The sequence below is a fragment of the Schistocerca cancellata genome, chromosome 5 (assembly GCF_023864275.1).
Source record: "Schistocerca cancellata isolate TAMUIC-IGC-003103 chromosome 5, iqSchCanc2.1, whole genome shotgun sequence".
In the NCBI taxonomy this organism is placed as follows: domain Eukaryota; kingdom Metazoa; phylum Arthropoda; class Insecta; order Orthoptera; family Acrididae; genus Schistocerca; species Schistocerca cancellata.
This window is the reverse complement of record NC_064630.1, coordinates 492,242,702-492,259,480: the sequence shown is the minus strand read 5'-3', so window position 1 is coordinate 492,259,480 and position 16,779 is coordinate 492,242,702. Positions and strand designations below refer to the sequence as shown.

The 16,779-nt window shown below is 41.9% G+C and overlaps 1 protein-coding gene across 2 annotated transcripts in view; it reads right to left on the bottom strand.

Annotated features, from left to right (window-relative positions):
* LOC126188310 (glutamyl-tRNA(Gln) amidotransferase subunit A, mitochondrial) overlaps window positions 1–14,567 on the bottom strand; it is a 175,454-nt gene extending 160,887 nt beyond the window's left edge. For both annotated transcript variants that reach the window (XR_007537850.1, XM_049929904.1), the window contains exons 1-2: window positions 14,397–14,567; window positions 14,145–14,304 (exon numbers count right to left, since the gene is read on the bottom strand). Coding sequence is in view for 1 of the 2 variants with exons in the window: in XM_049929904.1 (XP_049785861.1) it covers window positions 14,145–14,304; window positions 14,397–14,420 (184 nt within the window). In the remaining variant the exon portion in view is untranslated. The remainder of the gene's footprint in view (window positions 1–14,144; window positions 14,305–14,396) is intronic.
* Window positions 14,568–16,779: the final 2,212 nt, after the last annotated feature.

Genomic DNA, 16,779 nt, shown 5'->3' with positions numbered 1-16,779 from the left:
TTTGCTAACATGGCACTCTTTATGCAGAAGATGGTGGTGTTCTTGTGTTGGATGCATCCCCATGGCCTCTCAGCATGTCTGCCATCGTCTCACTCCAGTGAACAATACAGGCACTTATTGTTTGAATGTGTGCAACTATCTGTTCACCCACAGCACCCAGCAGTGGAACAGTACCCTCAGCAAGATGTGCACTATCCCATCATACCCAAAACATGACTGAACAGCTAGGAGAAAATTGCACAGCCTTGAGAGTGGTAGCCGAGTCCACTGAATCATCCAACTGCGGTCCTACTGATGTCTTGTGGACTTACCTACAAAATATGTGGAGGAATATTCTCTGGAAATGTATTCAAGCCATCCTCAGTTCTATGCTACAGGTTTAGAAGTCTTGATTGCAGTGTGCAGCATTTTCACATCCTACTGAGTTGCTGAAGTCAAAGAACAAGTACACCTCTGGATTCATCATCATGTGCGCGCACATGATGATGAATCCAGAGGTGTACTTGTTCTTTGACTTCAGCAACTCAGTAGGATGTGAAAATGCTGCACACTGCAATCAAGACTTCTAAACCTGTAGCATAGAACTGAGGATGGCTTGAATACATTTCCAGAGAATATTCCTCCTGCACGCGCCGCACCGCCCCCCCCCCCCCCCCCCCCCCCGCCATCGCCATTTGGATTCTTCGCACCCAGCAACCGCTTTTCTAAATTGTGCAGCAGGGAACACTTCCTCTAACATATTCTTTGTTCCTTTAAGCCCCTCTGTTCATGTAACAACCTTCACTAGCCCCTGTGTTCTATCTGACTATCCCCTTGCATGCCCCCACTCCACCCTCATCCAGAGCTTCTATATCCTCATCACACATGCATAGCACTTTCTCCTTCTCTATTTACTGCTCTCCCCCCTCCCCCCCCCTTCACCACTTCCAAAATCCCACCACAGCACAGCCTGCCAATGTTGCACCTAGGTGCATACTAAATACATGCACACTCCCAAATGCAACACTACAGCTTCTACCTCTCCCATCCCACGAGTCTTCTGTATCCCCATTACCCACCCCAGCTAAGATCACTACTCATCCCACTGAGGCAATAATGCTCGGAGAGGACGTGTGTGTGTGTGTGTGTGTGTGTGTGTCACACATTACTTTATCTTATACAAGGGACTACCACCAATAGGAAAAAAAAAAAAAAAAAAAAAAAAAAAAAAAAACACCAACAGTGTGTGAAGTTACATCTCGAATGGCCACTATTCCCACTAACGAATGAAGCTCAACGAAGGTGATGCCATATTATGTGGACTTGGAAGCATCTGACTCAATCTTACTTGCAAGTGTGAATCAGGCACTAAACAAAGCAACAGAAAAATAATACTGACTACTGAAATCTGGAGGAAACAGCTTTATAGTGTTGAATATCAAGCTAAAATTAAAAGTTACAAAAATTTAACCAATGAAGTCCCTATGAGGTTGTGACGAGCAAGAGAGAGGAATGCAAGCAATAAGGAGCAACGGAGGAACAGACTGCTACGTTACCTAGTCTGTATGTCATATAAATTCAAAGATGTCCTCTGTGAGGTGTCTGGACGCTGTGTGTTGACTGCTCCAGGACACTGACAAAAGTGAGACTGATTGACCCTTTTGGGTCCTATTTAGAAACTTAGTCCCAGCAAGGAAATAACAGATTGTCTGTGTAGGCAATAATTTCTATTGCCATTCTAAACAGCCATTCCTACAAAACGAAATGTTTGTCTCACCCGATTTCTGAGGGAACTCTCCATATCTATTAGGACGTCATTATCTCACTGTTCCCAACAGCTGACTATGTCCCAACTCTGTGTGTTATAACCAGCAACTCCCACCCAAGAATGTATCCCTAAGCTCCTGGTGCCCTTCTTCAAACCAAGAAGCTTCTGTAACAGCCATCACCATCTTGGTGATCACCAATAATTACAGTTTTAAAGATCTTGCCTTAAAATTAACCTACTCCTATAGAGAGGGAATAATGTTAAGTAATTTCCCTCTTAGTCTTATGTCAGGTCCACACAGAAAATCAGGAGGCAGAGTTTTTTAAATTTTATATTATAGTTTAACTCCCTGATAAAATAAATGTAGTGCCACAAGTCTATTTTTAAATATGGCTAGCCAGGGCTCAGCGCCATCTTTATGTGGTGAGTAGCAGTCTATCCTGATTCATATAAAGATTTGACTATCTAATTTTAATCTCTATAACTGCTGCCGTTGCTATGACAAGAGATAGGAAGATCTGATAGAATTAATTGTGAGCTTTCAGGTATTCATTCAGTCAGATTGCAGATTCCACTTTTCTGCACAATGTTTTGATGACCGACCAACCTGTCTTCTTCATGTGCTGCAAGTTGTATTATTACACACAATTAATCAACTGTACCAAGAAAACCCAAGAGATCACATCTAGCATAACATTTCAATGTCACTGCTATGCAGACAGACCTCATTTCTGAGACTTCTTGTTCACTGATCACCAAAAGCATTACGAACACTGCCCACCGTGACATTGGATGCCACCTGGTGGCATTGCAGGCATGTGACACAGTAACAAAAGGATGTAAGTGGAGCAGACATGGATGGGGGATTACCCTAGCGAAGACGTGGGCTGCAAATGGGGACATCCATTGAGATAAGTGACTTTGACAAAGGGCAGATTATTACTATTATGCAGAGTCTGTGAACAAGTACCTTGTAAATGAAAAGGCTGGTTGAATGTTTACGTGCTACTGTTGTGAGCATCAATGGGCAGAGGTAGAAGAACAGTGAATCTACCACTAGGTCGTAAATGATTGGATGTCCACGACTCTTCACAGAATGTGGAGTTCAGAGGCTTGTTTGCTCAGTAAAGTAGGATAGATGGTGGTCTGTGGCATGCCTGCCAAAAGAACACAATCCTGGCGCATGCACAAATGTTTTGGAGTACACCATTCATCATACATTTTTGGACATGGAGCTCCGTAGCAGACCACCCCCTACATTTTCACATGTTGACCCTTAATGACATTGCCAATTGGGCTTGCAATGGGTATGGGACCATCGGGATTCAACTGTCGATCAATGGAAATGTGTTGGCTCTTTGGGTGAATCACACATGATTGTATCCACAAACACCGTCGTCGAGCTGAACAGCCACTCGAAACGTGCAACGCATCATAGACGCAGACTGGTGGGAACACTATTATGTTATGGGAGGCATTCTCCTCCACTTGCAAGGGACATGTGATAGTAATCAAAGACACGCTGACAGCTGCGAACCACCTGCATTCCTTCATGTGATGTCTTCCCTGACGATGATGCCGTCTTTCAGCAGTATAACTGTCCATGTCTCGGAGCCAGAACAATGCTACAGTCATTTGAGGAGCATTATAGTGAGCTCACGTTGATGTCTTGGTGAACAAATTCGCCTGATGTAAATCCCATCTGAGTCACTATCGGGTGCCATCACCACGTACACAAATCAGCAGCCCATTATTTAAGCGAATTATGTGATCTAGGCATAGATATCTAATGCCACATACCTCCAGAAACATACCAACAAACTGTGGGATCCTGATACAGAATTGATAACTGCTGATTTTCTGGTGACAATGTTCAGTATTTTACCAGTAACACCCCCCCCCCCCACCCCCACTCCCAATTCTTTAAAGAATTGAACTCCTACACATAAATGAAGTTGTATCTACTGAACTATGTGTAGTACAAAGATATAATTTTGTGAGGGCTGTTTAAAAAGTATATCACCTTATTTTTGATTCTTGAAACCAACAACGGAATCGGGGTGCATGCACTCTGTAGGTATACATGGTGAACATGCCAGATATTTTTCACAACTGTGGAAACAACCAATCACTGGCTAGCCATTGACAAGTGAACACATGTAAGTGGTCGTCATCAGATTTTGGGCTGTGGGCAAAATGATAGAAAAAAGTGGAATGTTATTGCATCAAATTTTGTTTCAACCTTGGCGATTCTCAAGTTGAAACAATCCGCAAGATTCAAAAAGTGTTTGGGGTTGAAGCAATGGGTACCACACAGATAAAGGAGTGCCACAACTGCTTCAAGGTTGGCTGCTCATCAGTGAAGAGAAATACATTCAGGTAGGCCCTCATCTTTCACATATGAAGTGGTTATTGATCACGGAAAAACCACAGTGATGTAGGATAGACAAATCACAATCACAGAACTTGCAGACTAGGATAAAACTAGTACTGGATCCATTGATTCCATTTTAACAGAACAACTGGACCTGATGAGGACCTCAGCAAAACTTGTGCCGAAATTGCCAACAACTGAGCAGATGCACACAGGACATACTGGGTACTATGAACAGTAAACCCCAACTTTCATAACATAGAGATCACTGCTGATGAGTTCTGGGTTTATGGATATGATCCAGGCTCAAAGTTCCAGTCATCACAGTTCCAGTCAGTCATCACAGTTCCAGTCAGTCATCACAGTTCCAGTCAGTCATCACAGTTCCAGTCAGTCATCACAGTTCCAGTCAGTCATCACAGTTCCAGTCAGTCATCACAGTTCCAGTCAGTCATCACAGTTCCAGTTAGTCATCACAGTTCCAGTCAGTCATCACAGTTCCAGTCAGTCATCACAGTTCCAGTCAGTCATCACAGTTCCAGTCAGTCATCACAGTTCCAGTCATCACAGTTCCAGTCATCACAATGGAAGCAGCCATCATACCCTAGACCCAAAGAAAAATGAGGCTGGTCCACAGCAATGTGAAAGCATGACTCCAATGGCATGGTCAATCATGCTTATGCCTCAGATGGTACTAATGTCTGTAAGGAGTACTACCAAAAGCTCCTGCGTTGCCTTCATGAAGCAGATCCATACAGTCGGGCTTGGGGCCAGTGGGCAGCTAGCACTTCCACCAAGACAACACACCTGTTCATTGTCCTCAATTAGTTCAGAGTTATTTGGCCAAATGACATGGCTGCTGTTTGTTAGCCTCCCCATTCCCCTGACCTAGCATTGAATGACTTCTGGCTTTTCCCTAAACTGAGAAAGATCAGATTTCAGAACAGGGAAGACATACAAAATTCTACGGTACTGATGTGCACCATATCAAACAATTTCATTTGAATGAAAACTGATTTCATAAACAAAAGTAGGATACTTTTTGAACAGCCCTCGTATTTGTGGACTCTGTCTGTAATGTGTTTTCAGCATGCGTATGTGGACAAAAATAAATTCCCAGATTTCTGGGTTAAAAATACACTTTTTCCTGGGTGGAAATACACTATACTCTAGGTAAAATGTTATTTCTTCTGTGTTAAGTGACAATATACTTTCCCTCAGAGTTGTGAAACTTATTAACCCTTTGAATGGTGAAAGCTGTATTCACTGATGTAGAACTTCTTGGCACTTTAGGAAATGAAATGCAGCAAAAAACAATGTTTTGGAAAGATGCGCAGCAACATGTACAACACATATTTATGAAAGTATATAAAAGAATTCCACCAAATACAGTATGGTAGCTTCCGAGGCACTAAAATTGAGATTCTGCTGTGCAATGTGCTTTTGTCAACAAATCATAGCACGTTAAGTAATCTCGCTGCCCAGTAACAGCAGATATTCAGAGCTTAGGACACATGATGTAGTCAGCCAATAGCAACATCACATCAAGTACCACTAACACACAAATAAAAAAGTTAATGTTTAAATAAATATTTGTACAGTATAGCTACAAGATACGCTAAGCTTTCACATACAATATTGGTGACAAAAATTTTTTGCTCTGGACGCCGCACAAAATCTTAAAACAAGGACACCGCTCGCACACACTGTTAAAATAGATTTTATTGACATACTGGGCACTCCTCCCGACATAACAGGAAGCCATGTGTCAATGGACAATGTCCCACTCTAAGCCGTGTAAGGGCTACTTCTTCAGAATGTTGTGGGTGGAAAGAGGTAAACCATGGGCACACTGAAGTTTTTATGGAACGTAGGTTATTATTCCTCACTTCCAGTCACTGACGCTCCCACCAACACATAGCCTTCCTGGTCAGAAATGAAGTAACAGCCTGCAGGGGGACTGAATATCAAGTAGGAGGAGGAAGGCAGCAAGCCTCCTTGGCACCCGCATCAGCAAGTTCATTTTCCTGAATCCCTATGTACCCTGGAACCCAGCAGAAATTGATTTCCTTGTCTTGCCTTGCAAGAGAAGAAGAGTGTCCTGCACTTGTTCCATCTGCTGGGTACACCTGTCCAATAGCGAGAAGAGCATTTGAGAATCTGAGCAGATGAGGAAATTCTTGTCATGACATCGTCTCATCTGCTCCACTGCCCTCAGGAAAACAAACATCTCCACATAATACACTGAAAACTGCTCTGGGAGCCCTATACAGAGGGTAATGTTGGGGAACATGACAGAACAACTGAGAAAGTATTTCTGCTTAGAAACATCTGTGTAAAAAGTATTAAAATCTGTGTGGCTATGTAAAATCTCATTAAATTCAATTTAAATAGTATTAAAATCTGTGTGGCTATATAAAATCTCGTTAAATTAAATTTTAAAAATATAGTATTGAGTACAATGCTTCCTGTAAGCAGTCAGTTCTAAAAGCAACATGGGCCTCAGTAGTAACCATGGGGATTCCCTACTCCACCCTTGCCTTTGGACATTAATGCTGCACCCCCCCCCCCCCCACCTGTAATAACTCAAAGCTCTCCCTTTCACAGATCCCAAATGACATAGTTGCTTGCGGCCAATGATTGAACAGCCATCTGAGTGGCAGATGTACAACATATCTGGATGCTGGCAATGTAGGAATCCACACTGTCATATACGCTTAGCATACCATGAGAAGAAGACATCAAATAGACATTGGAGGCTAACAAAAGGGTCGAGGTGAACCACATCCAGCATTTTGACGTATGAAAGCCTTGCTGATCCATATTCAAGCCATGGTTGCACAAAGGCCTTATGAAGTATGAGCTAATGTGCCCTGTCAGTTCCCCAAGACCTATGACTGACAAATGTTTAAGGCCTGGAGACATCTCGGTTTCAGTTCTTTAAGATGTGGCAGCCATGTTAACTTCCTTGAATATGAGAATGATGTCCCCCAGTATTAAAATGTGCAAGTTCAATTAACAGCAGGAACAATTAAAATCAACAAAAACTGTTTCCCTCAAAAAGAATTTAAAACTTGTGGTGTAAGGCTGCCCCCTCCAACCACCTGATGATCAACTGCAATTGCCGAGTAGCCATTGCAAGGCTGGAGGATGCACATAAGATGGAGAAGTTGTCCACAAACAAGGAACACAGTACAGAATGTCACACTGTGGACATAACACTGTTTATAGCAATGGCGAATGCTGTGATGCTTAAGACACTCCCTTGAGGGACACCTGCTTAAAATGGTCAGACAAGACATTCCCAACCTTGTGTCTAAAATATCTGTCAGAGAAAGAACCGTATGAACACAGGTAGACGTCCACAGAATCCCCACTGATAGAGCTGCGACAAAATATTATGCCTCTAAGTAGTAATGTAGGCCTTTTCTAAATCAAAGAAAACACCAATAAGGTGTTGCTTATGAAGGAAAGCTTGTGAATTGCTGCTTTTAGTAGGGTAAGGTTATCGAGAGTGGAGTGATACCTCCTGAACCCACACTGGGAGCAAGTGAGTAGGGACCTGGTTTCGAGAACCCAGACTAGGCACCAACTGACCACATGCTCCAGCATCTTTCCTATGCAGCTTGTCACGCTAATACTACGATAACTACTGTGTGTGTCCGATCCTTCCCTGGTTTTAAAACTGGAATTAAAATAGGTTCTTTCCACGAGTTGGGAAAATCTCCCAACATCCAAATTTCATTAAAGAGCTGAAGGAGGACCTCCTTGAACCGTTGGTCCAACTGGGAGTTTAGACATGCTGTAGGTTATCAGGTAATTTCCAGTGGTTATATCACAAGCTACTGACAATGCACAATCTAACTCCCACAGAGAGAAAGGCTTGTATTCCTCCAGGCTGGTGGAACGGAAATCAAAATCAGCTGCTCCTGTGTCTCCTGATATCAGTGGAGAATAGGCTCCTGGATAAACTTGGCCATAAGGTAATTATATGATTCAGCCATTGTCTGAGCTATGTCTCTCAGTGATGTTAAGAGAGACCGTTGTATTCGTACAGCTGCTATTGGTAGTCAAGAGCTGTATCTTGAGATCCTCCTGATAGCTTCCCATACTTTACTTGTGGATGTGGACCTACTGATGGAGTTCAGGAACTATTGACCTCTGCTTACTCTCCCGAGTTATTCACCTCAGCTTTGCAAGTGCCATTCGAAAGTTTGCAAGGTTTTCATCTGTAGGGCATGACTGAATCTGCACATAGCCACCCTTCTGTGCCTGATTGCAGAACAACAGTCATCATTCCACAAAGAGACAGGTCGCCTCCTAGGTGTTCCCATTGACTTTGGGACAGTTGCGTTAGTGGCATGGTGGATCACAGCTGTAATATGATCCACCCAGTTCTGTATGCAATCACACTGCCCAAAAAAAGCTAATTGCCTGTAAAGCATCCAGTAAGCCTTTTTGAACAACCATCTCCGTGAATTTCTTTTGGGATTTGCTCCATTAGGCAGATGGATCCAGATAGGGTAGTTGCTACAATGAAGGTCATCATCCACTCCCCACTCTGCAGTGTCTGCAACAGCAGGTGAACAGAAGGAGAGGTCTATGGGTGTAGACAAACCTGCAGTGGTGCCAAAATTGTTTAGCTTGACCCATGTCCTCAAGTATCAGACCTTTGGGACAAGTGGTGTCAGAACCCCCATAGTGCATTGTGTGCATTCAAGTACAGGTAGTTCACCAAGAAGATGATTGAGGATCCCACTGTCAAGATGCTCATGGGGTAGTAGGTACACAGAGCATACCCTGATGACAACATGGGCCAATATCCGAACAGCAACCATATGTAGTATTGTGGTTAAGAGAACAATTGAAGTGTGAGAAGTGTCTTTGATGAACACTGAAACCCCACCTTCCACCCTGTTACCTTAAGGTTGTCTTTTCTGTAGTGATAGCCTCCCAGTACAGGTGTAACCGTCTCTTTAAAATTCTCTTGAAGACAGAGGCAAAGGGGTCTGCCCTGCACAAGGAGTCTCAGTTCCTCCAGACGAGCCCTGTATCCATTCACATATTCACATTCCACTGCAATGTGGGAGCGCTTGTAAAGCGAGGTGGGGTTGAGGGACTGCCTGGGTCTGATGTCCTCACTTCAGTCAGACATACCAGGACAGCTTTCCATCCAAATGCTGACACTGAGATCCTTTCCCTGCTCTCTTTCCCAGCAAGGATAAAGGGGAAATGGGGGGGGGGGTGATAGCCATTTTTCTTTGGGGGGGGGGGGGGGCGTGACAGCCATTTCTCTTTGAAGAAAGTGGAAGTTGAGAGCACTATGCTTTCAGGATGCTCACTGCAAAACCATTACTGATCTCTTCCTTCATAGCCGTCTGGATCGCTATGTCTTTAACTTTGCTTTGGCACATACAGGTGCTGGTGGTGGATAATGGTATGTTAGACGTCTGTGTCAACCTTAGGAAGAGCTTTCTGCACCACAAAAGCATAAGTGGCAAAGAGAGGGTTTCATTGCCTTATATTCCTCTTGGGCTTCTGCTTGGTCACTTTTATTTCCTGAATTGTGCATTCCTCCAAAAACAGGGCAGTCTCAGCTCCAGACTGGGTGGCTCCCAGAGCACTTAATGCAGTGTAAGGCCAAAACGATGGCATTTGAAACAGCACATAGGGTTAGGTAAATAAGGGCTAACCCTAAGTTGTAGGAAATCTGCCATGTGTTCAGGTAGCAACGGCGAGCTGAAGGTCATAATGAGGGTGGTAGTCTTGTCAATTTATCTATTATTCTTAGATGTCCTTTGCTACACATTCGCTATCCCCTGCAATGCCAATTCTTGTTTGAGTTTGGCATCATTCATGTCTATAATAACACGGCAGGTTTGTTTTGTTTTGTTTTAGGGTGCAAACACGACTAGGGTCACATGCACCCACTTCAGAAATTTCGAGCAAAACGACAAAGAGAGGAAGTAAAACTGTCTACACGTTAATCCCAATCGATGGGAGAGAAGCCAACTAAAGACAGCGACTCGAGAAACGTCAATAAAATAGGCCATAGAGAAATGGAGGTTCTGAATTAAAGATTAGATATATGGCTATGACAGATAAAAAGTTCACTAAAACAGCCGATGACCCAGATGGCAAACACAAATGAGAACATAAGCGATTCAAAAGAGGGCATTCCATCACAGGAAATGGCGGACCGTCACAGGTTGAGGGTAATGAGTACAAGTGGTGGGGGAGCACCACTAAACAAATGTCGATGGCTAAAAAGACAATGCCTGATATGCAACCTAGCTAAAATCATCTCCTCACAGCAAGAGGGCCAAGAGGTGGTCATCCAAGCTGCAGGGAGAAGCTTAATAACCCAGAGCTTGTTCCCAATAAGGGAGGACCAGTGGTGATGTCAAAGTGACACCACATGCTGACAGATGGCAACACAGAGATCATCGGAGGGAATGTAAGAACTAGTGGGCTGGGGTATGAGGACTGCAGCCTTGGCAGCAGTGTCAGCAGCCTCATTTACTGTCAGACCCGCGCGACTCGGAACCCACAAAAACATCACAGTGGCCCCATCAAGAGTGAGTGACAGCTTTCCTGGACCCTTTGCACTAAGGGGTGGATGGTTACAGTGAACAGAATCTTTGAAGAGCACCGAGAAAGTCAGAGCAGATGACACAATTGAAAAATCTCTGTGGCCAGATGTACCATGTGGCGTGATACAGGGCTAAGAGCTCTGCTGTAAATACTGAACAATGTTCTGGAAGCAGATACCGAAAAATATCAGTGCCAATAACAAAGGCTCACCCAACACCATGGTCAGACCAAGAACCATCACTGTACATGAAAGTGCTATCACGAAGTTGCGTGCAAAAGTCGTGAAACTGAAGGCGATAGAGCGAGGCTGGAACAGCGTCCTTAGAAAGCGAATGAAGGACAAGGTGAACAAGGGCCGCCACACAAAGCCAAGGTGGTGCACGGTTCACTCTCATTGGGAAAATGACAGATAGTGTGAAGTTAAGCTGCTGAAGCACTAGCCGAAGGCGAACTCCAAAAGGTAACAGAAAAGAGGGATGTGCCCCATCAAAGGAATCGGCACAGGATAGGTGGCCAAGCTTGGCAGAGAAAGTCACGGCGGTATAACAGTGGTAGTCAGCAGCTTTGGCATACAGACTCAACTAGGCTAGTGTAAAAGGCGCCAGTGGCCAATCCAATGCTACGATGGTGGATAGTATTGAGACGGCAAAAGAAGAACATGCAGATGCATAAAAAAAACATCCATAGTCGTGTTTCGAATGGGCAAGGGACTGATACAAACGGAGGAGGGTGGGAGGGTGGTCCGATCTGCTCCCCAGGAAGTAATACTGAGGACATGTAGGACACTGAAGGATCGCATACAGCAGGCTGGCAGGAAAGACACGTGGGAGGACCACTGAGCATTAGCCCCAGGAATTTCGTAGTTTCAACGAATGGAAGAGCAACAGGCCCCAGATGTAAAGAGGTGGAAGAAACCAACTGTGCCATGAAAAATCCATACAAACGGTTTTACCAGTGGAAAAACGAGAGCCATTGTTGATGGTCCGTGAGTTAAGATGATCAAGGCATCGCTGAAGACACCGCTCAATGTCATCCATGGAAGCGATCTGACAGGCAACCTGCAACTAGGATTGGGTGACAACTTTAACTGTTTACATTATAGATGATACTATTTATAGCACAATTTAACGAGTTTAATTAAGTTGAAACAAGGCACCTAGAGCAGATAACATACCCTCAGAATTATTGAGCTTCTTAGGAAAACATTGCTCAAATATCAAACTTCAAGAACAAGGTAATGTTTACAGTTAAAAACAAAAGTGTGTTGGCAGGTATACATATTACTGGACCATCAGTTTTAGTAAGTAATGAATGTAAAATACATATATGAATTATTTACGTACATGAATTATTTATTTGAACTGCAAATACTGGTATATGCCAACCTTGGGGAAGATCAATCTGAGTTTTGGAGAAATGTAGATACTTGCGAAGCATTACTCACTCTATGATTTACCTTGGAAGGTAAACAAAATAAAGAAACTTAAAATCTATAGCTTTTGTAGATTCAAAGAAGGCTTTTAACAATGTTAACTAGTACATACTCTTTGAAATTCTTTAGATAGCAGGGATAAAATCATGGGAGATGAAGGCAATATTGTGAAAAGGATAGATCGCTACTCATTGCCTCAGCAGCCAGGCCTCTCTGGCCGAAAGCTTACTTGTTTGACTGTATTTCTGTAGTACCTATCTGCGACTCAACATCTTCACTACCAGGTGAATAATGATCTATCCTTTTCATAAAGTGTCATTATTCCATCCTGGATTTTCCTGTGAGCTAAAGGTGTGGTTTTTTTTTTTTTTTTTTTTTTTTTTTACAACATGTACAGAAACCTGGTTGCTGCTCCAAGAGTGAAAGGACATGAAAGGGAGGCAGTGGTTGATAAAGAAGTGAGACAGGGTTGTAATGTAGCCCTTCAGCAAACTGAAATGCACCAAGAAGAAATCTTGAAAGGAAGTTAAATGTTCAGGGTGAAGAAATAAAAATTTGGTGGTTTGCCAATGACATTGTAATTATGCCAGAGATAGCAAAGGACTTGGGAGATCAATAGAGAAATGAAAAAAGATTGTAAGATGGATAAGAACAGCTTTGTATTAATGTGAAATGTGGGTGGTAAATAGTTCGCACAAGAAGAGACTTTAAGCTTTTGAAATTGGATGCTACAGAAGAATGTTGAAGATCAGCTGGATCAGTAGAATAACTCGTGTGCAGGTAATGAATGGAACTGGGGAGAGAGAAAAAAAAAGTATGGTATGACTTGACTAAAATAAGGAATTGGTAGATAGGGCACATCCAGAGGCATCAAACTACGACAAACCTGAATCAAATTCAAGTAAATTTTAGTAGTTACGCAGTGATGAAGTTGCTTGCACAGGACAGACTAGCATCGAGAGATTCCCCAAACTTAGGACTACAATAACTGTTGAAGACAATCTAAAGTAGGAACTTCATATATATTCCTTTTTGAAAGAGCTGTCTGAATGCATGTTAGCAATGACATATTAAACAAATAAAGTCAAGGTAATGTTATAATACAGACTGTTGTGTATGTTCACTTTCCTCAAACAAATCACAAAACAGAATTGAACTCAACCACTGGGGTAACTGAAGTGGACTCTTGGTCATTTTCAATCTGCAGAATGCATAGAATGTGTGCTCCACCCCTCTTAGAAAACATAATTTAATTAATGAAAGGCCACTCTATACATTCTTTAAATCCATTACCAGTTCTGGCCTTAACAAGCATTCCATTTTCAAGTGGATTTGAATATGGCCTAGATGGGAAGGGTGAAAGCAGTATTAACTCAAAAAAAACATTTCAACAACTGGAGCAGCCCATCATTGAATATACATTTGTGAAACAACACCACACACTAAGCAAGGAAAAGCTAATAATGTTATCATTATTCTGGAGCTCTACTGACTTTCTCAAAGCAAGCTTCCACCAGCAAACTTACTGTATAAGAGTCTGCAGTTAATATTTCCAATTGAAAAAGTAGACATCTATAAGATATTGTCTCTGGTTGTGAACTAGAAACATTATTACTTTCTTGTGGATAATGAATAATTTTTAAATAAGTTCCCTAAACATACTATCCAACACGACACAAAGAACTGCAGTAACTAACCGATTTCTCCGTGTTTACAGTTGGATTTAGCGTTGTTGCAAAAGCAGCTGAACATGAACTATATTATTTATAATGCACCACTCACAAATAAAAGTTTTATGTAGGGGAAAAAAAGGGGAGAATGGGTACAGTAATTACAGCACATCTAAGTGCGTAATTTATAATACAACAAATATTATAAGAACATGGCAACAAATGTATTACCAAAATATTGCACAGAAGGTTGTACATCCTGCAGGATCCCTCACCAATTTTAACCGGTACTACATCTAATCTAACAATGCCACAGGACATGCTTACCATCTTTATATCGAATATTCGATTCTGATGCCTGTGCGCGTGCCAACTTTTCTTCAATGCGTATGAATGCGTTAAGCTCTTCAATGCGTCGAGATCTTGCCAAGCACTCCTCACACAAACTGCTCGGCAACAATAAACCATCACGTAAAAACTGAGAGACCTGTGGATAAATATTGGTTCAATCGCTATTTTGTAAAACAAATAAATAAGTATAAGGTTATGTTGTATTTGCCAACTGCATTCAAAACTTACCTGACGAATTGACAGAGAGAGCATTATTGGTAAATCTCAAGATACTAGAAGAACAAAATCAACTACGCCCCTGATACGACGGTAAGTCTCTTTAGCCAGTCATAACATTTCAAAATAACTGTTTACACTTTTTCATGAATCTCAAATGCCCGCCATTAGATACCGTGCGAGTTTATGATCTAAGAGTGTATCGATTCACCTTTAGAAGGCTATGACTGGACGTTGCTTGAGCGTAGTTTCTCCCGCCTAATTGAGGACTGCAAAATCTACGCAACTTCCCATTTTATTTACATACAAAGTGTATTTTCTAATTTTTTGGCTGGGAATAAAGGGATATTTTCCGGGAAATAAAATGAGTAGAAAATATTTCACTGCACAGTCTAACAACAGTCGCGACACACTGTCTCGTTTTTGTTACCCCCAGCGCTAGCAGCAACCCAAGCAGCCAGCAACTGACACTTGCGAATAGGATATAGAATGAGTGCGAATACTAACGTTTATACTGATTTGTATCATAGTTTTTACAATAAGGAGTGTATGTAGCACCATAAAAATCTACAGTAACTAAAAAATTACACGTCATTTCTTATTATTTAGTTTCCCAAGAACCCCGGGAGTTACGAAACGATGAACTATAGGACAGTTTATTTACTTTTCTCTTCTAACGAACAGACATTTACTGAATAATATAGTTTCCTTTAATAACTAAAGCCTGCTTATAAACACCCAGAAAACCTGACCTTTTACAGAGAGACGTTGTGTATCTATCCAACAAAGAGCTTTGTTCGCTACATTTTCAGCCAAATCAGTGAATGTGGAACGTAGGAAAACTATGTGGAATGTAATTCCTACACTATTTAACGTATCAAATAAGCCATCTGAAATGTAGCCTAAGGGAAAACCACGCAGACCTGATAATAAGTCGTTAAAAGCAATAAAATTGTTTCCCAACGCAGGAGAAACGAAATTCCCCAATTTCTGCTAAATGTGAGGCATAAACGGAAGAATCATCACATTCGCTTTTGAAGCAAAAGTAATCACATTTACAACATTATTCACCTATTAGAAAGTCGAGTGAGGTGTAAGAAGGGTCGAATCATTGGACTCCACAATTTTGTTTTAAATGTCAAAGAAGTGCATATGATAACAGAAAAAAACAGAAATATATGCTTCTCACGAGCGGAATGAGTTTATATTCTCTTGCTTTCAACGGAATAAGCTGGAAATATAGTAATATACGAAAGATTTTTTTCATGAAAGAGTTGTAGCTTAAGTCGTTCAGTCAGAGCGATTCGCGTGTTTTAACATGTATTTCACGACAATTTAGATCTCTTGGTGTCTTACCAACGCATGGCACGCAAAAATATAACAACTATTCCGTTAATCAAGTAGAAAATAATTAAACACGAACACTATCCTTGCGACAGCTATGACTGTCTGCTTTATCACCACTTGGAGCGCTAGTGTCACTCCAGCTTTCAAAAGGTAACTGTCGCACCAGAGACTGTATTTATTGGGTTGTGCATCACTAAGTCTTAAGCCCGGTCCACACGCAACGATCTGTCTGCGCAGACATTGGCGCAGATGTCTGTACATGCAAAAGATCGCTGCAAATGAAAGAAAAATCCGTGGCTAGCGACTACGCTCCCCGTAAACGTCAAAAATTTAATTCAGTTATTTTGAAATATGGAAATGGAGGAAGTTCTGTTGTGGTCTGTGTTCGCAGCTTGTCTTGCAAAAAACATTCAGACCAACCGCAGGAAACAGAGAAGGCGGTCAAAATGGTGTAGACAATGGTTGCTAAACCTAAAGCAGTTTTCTCACGTACATTTACTGCGAGAGTTGCAGGGCGAACCTGTTTTGTTTTACATTAACTCGTGTTCCATTTCCTGGCACATTGACACTTCAATTTCATCTTCAATTGTACTCCTGCTTGGTCTTGGCATTTCTTGATCACTAAGAAAGCCAAGCAGATCAAAATACCATAACGTTGGCTGGTATACTTGATCTACTCTTACACCAGATCTTCTAGATTTCTGAACTTTGGATAACTCTTTTCGGTAAACAGTTCGCTGACAGACTTAATTTACTTAGCTTGCCTTCATGAACTCATCCTTCAGGACAGCGTAAATAGCTTCACATGTGTTGGGTAATATTTTACTCAACGCTTGTTTCGATATTGTAGTTGAAAATTCCAAATCCTTGTAGCTCCTTCCTGTTGCTAGGAATCTTAATGTTACCGCCAGCCGTTCATGAGGAGACATTGCCCTTCTCATACAAATATTTTTTCTCATAATATGAGGGGTTACAAGCTTTAAGAGATAATTATAAGTTTCGACATCCATCCGCAAATAATTTCGCCAGTTCGCAACGAATTTTTTTT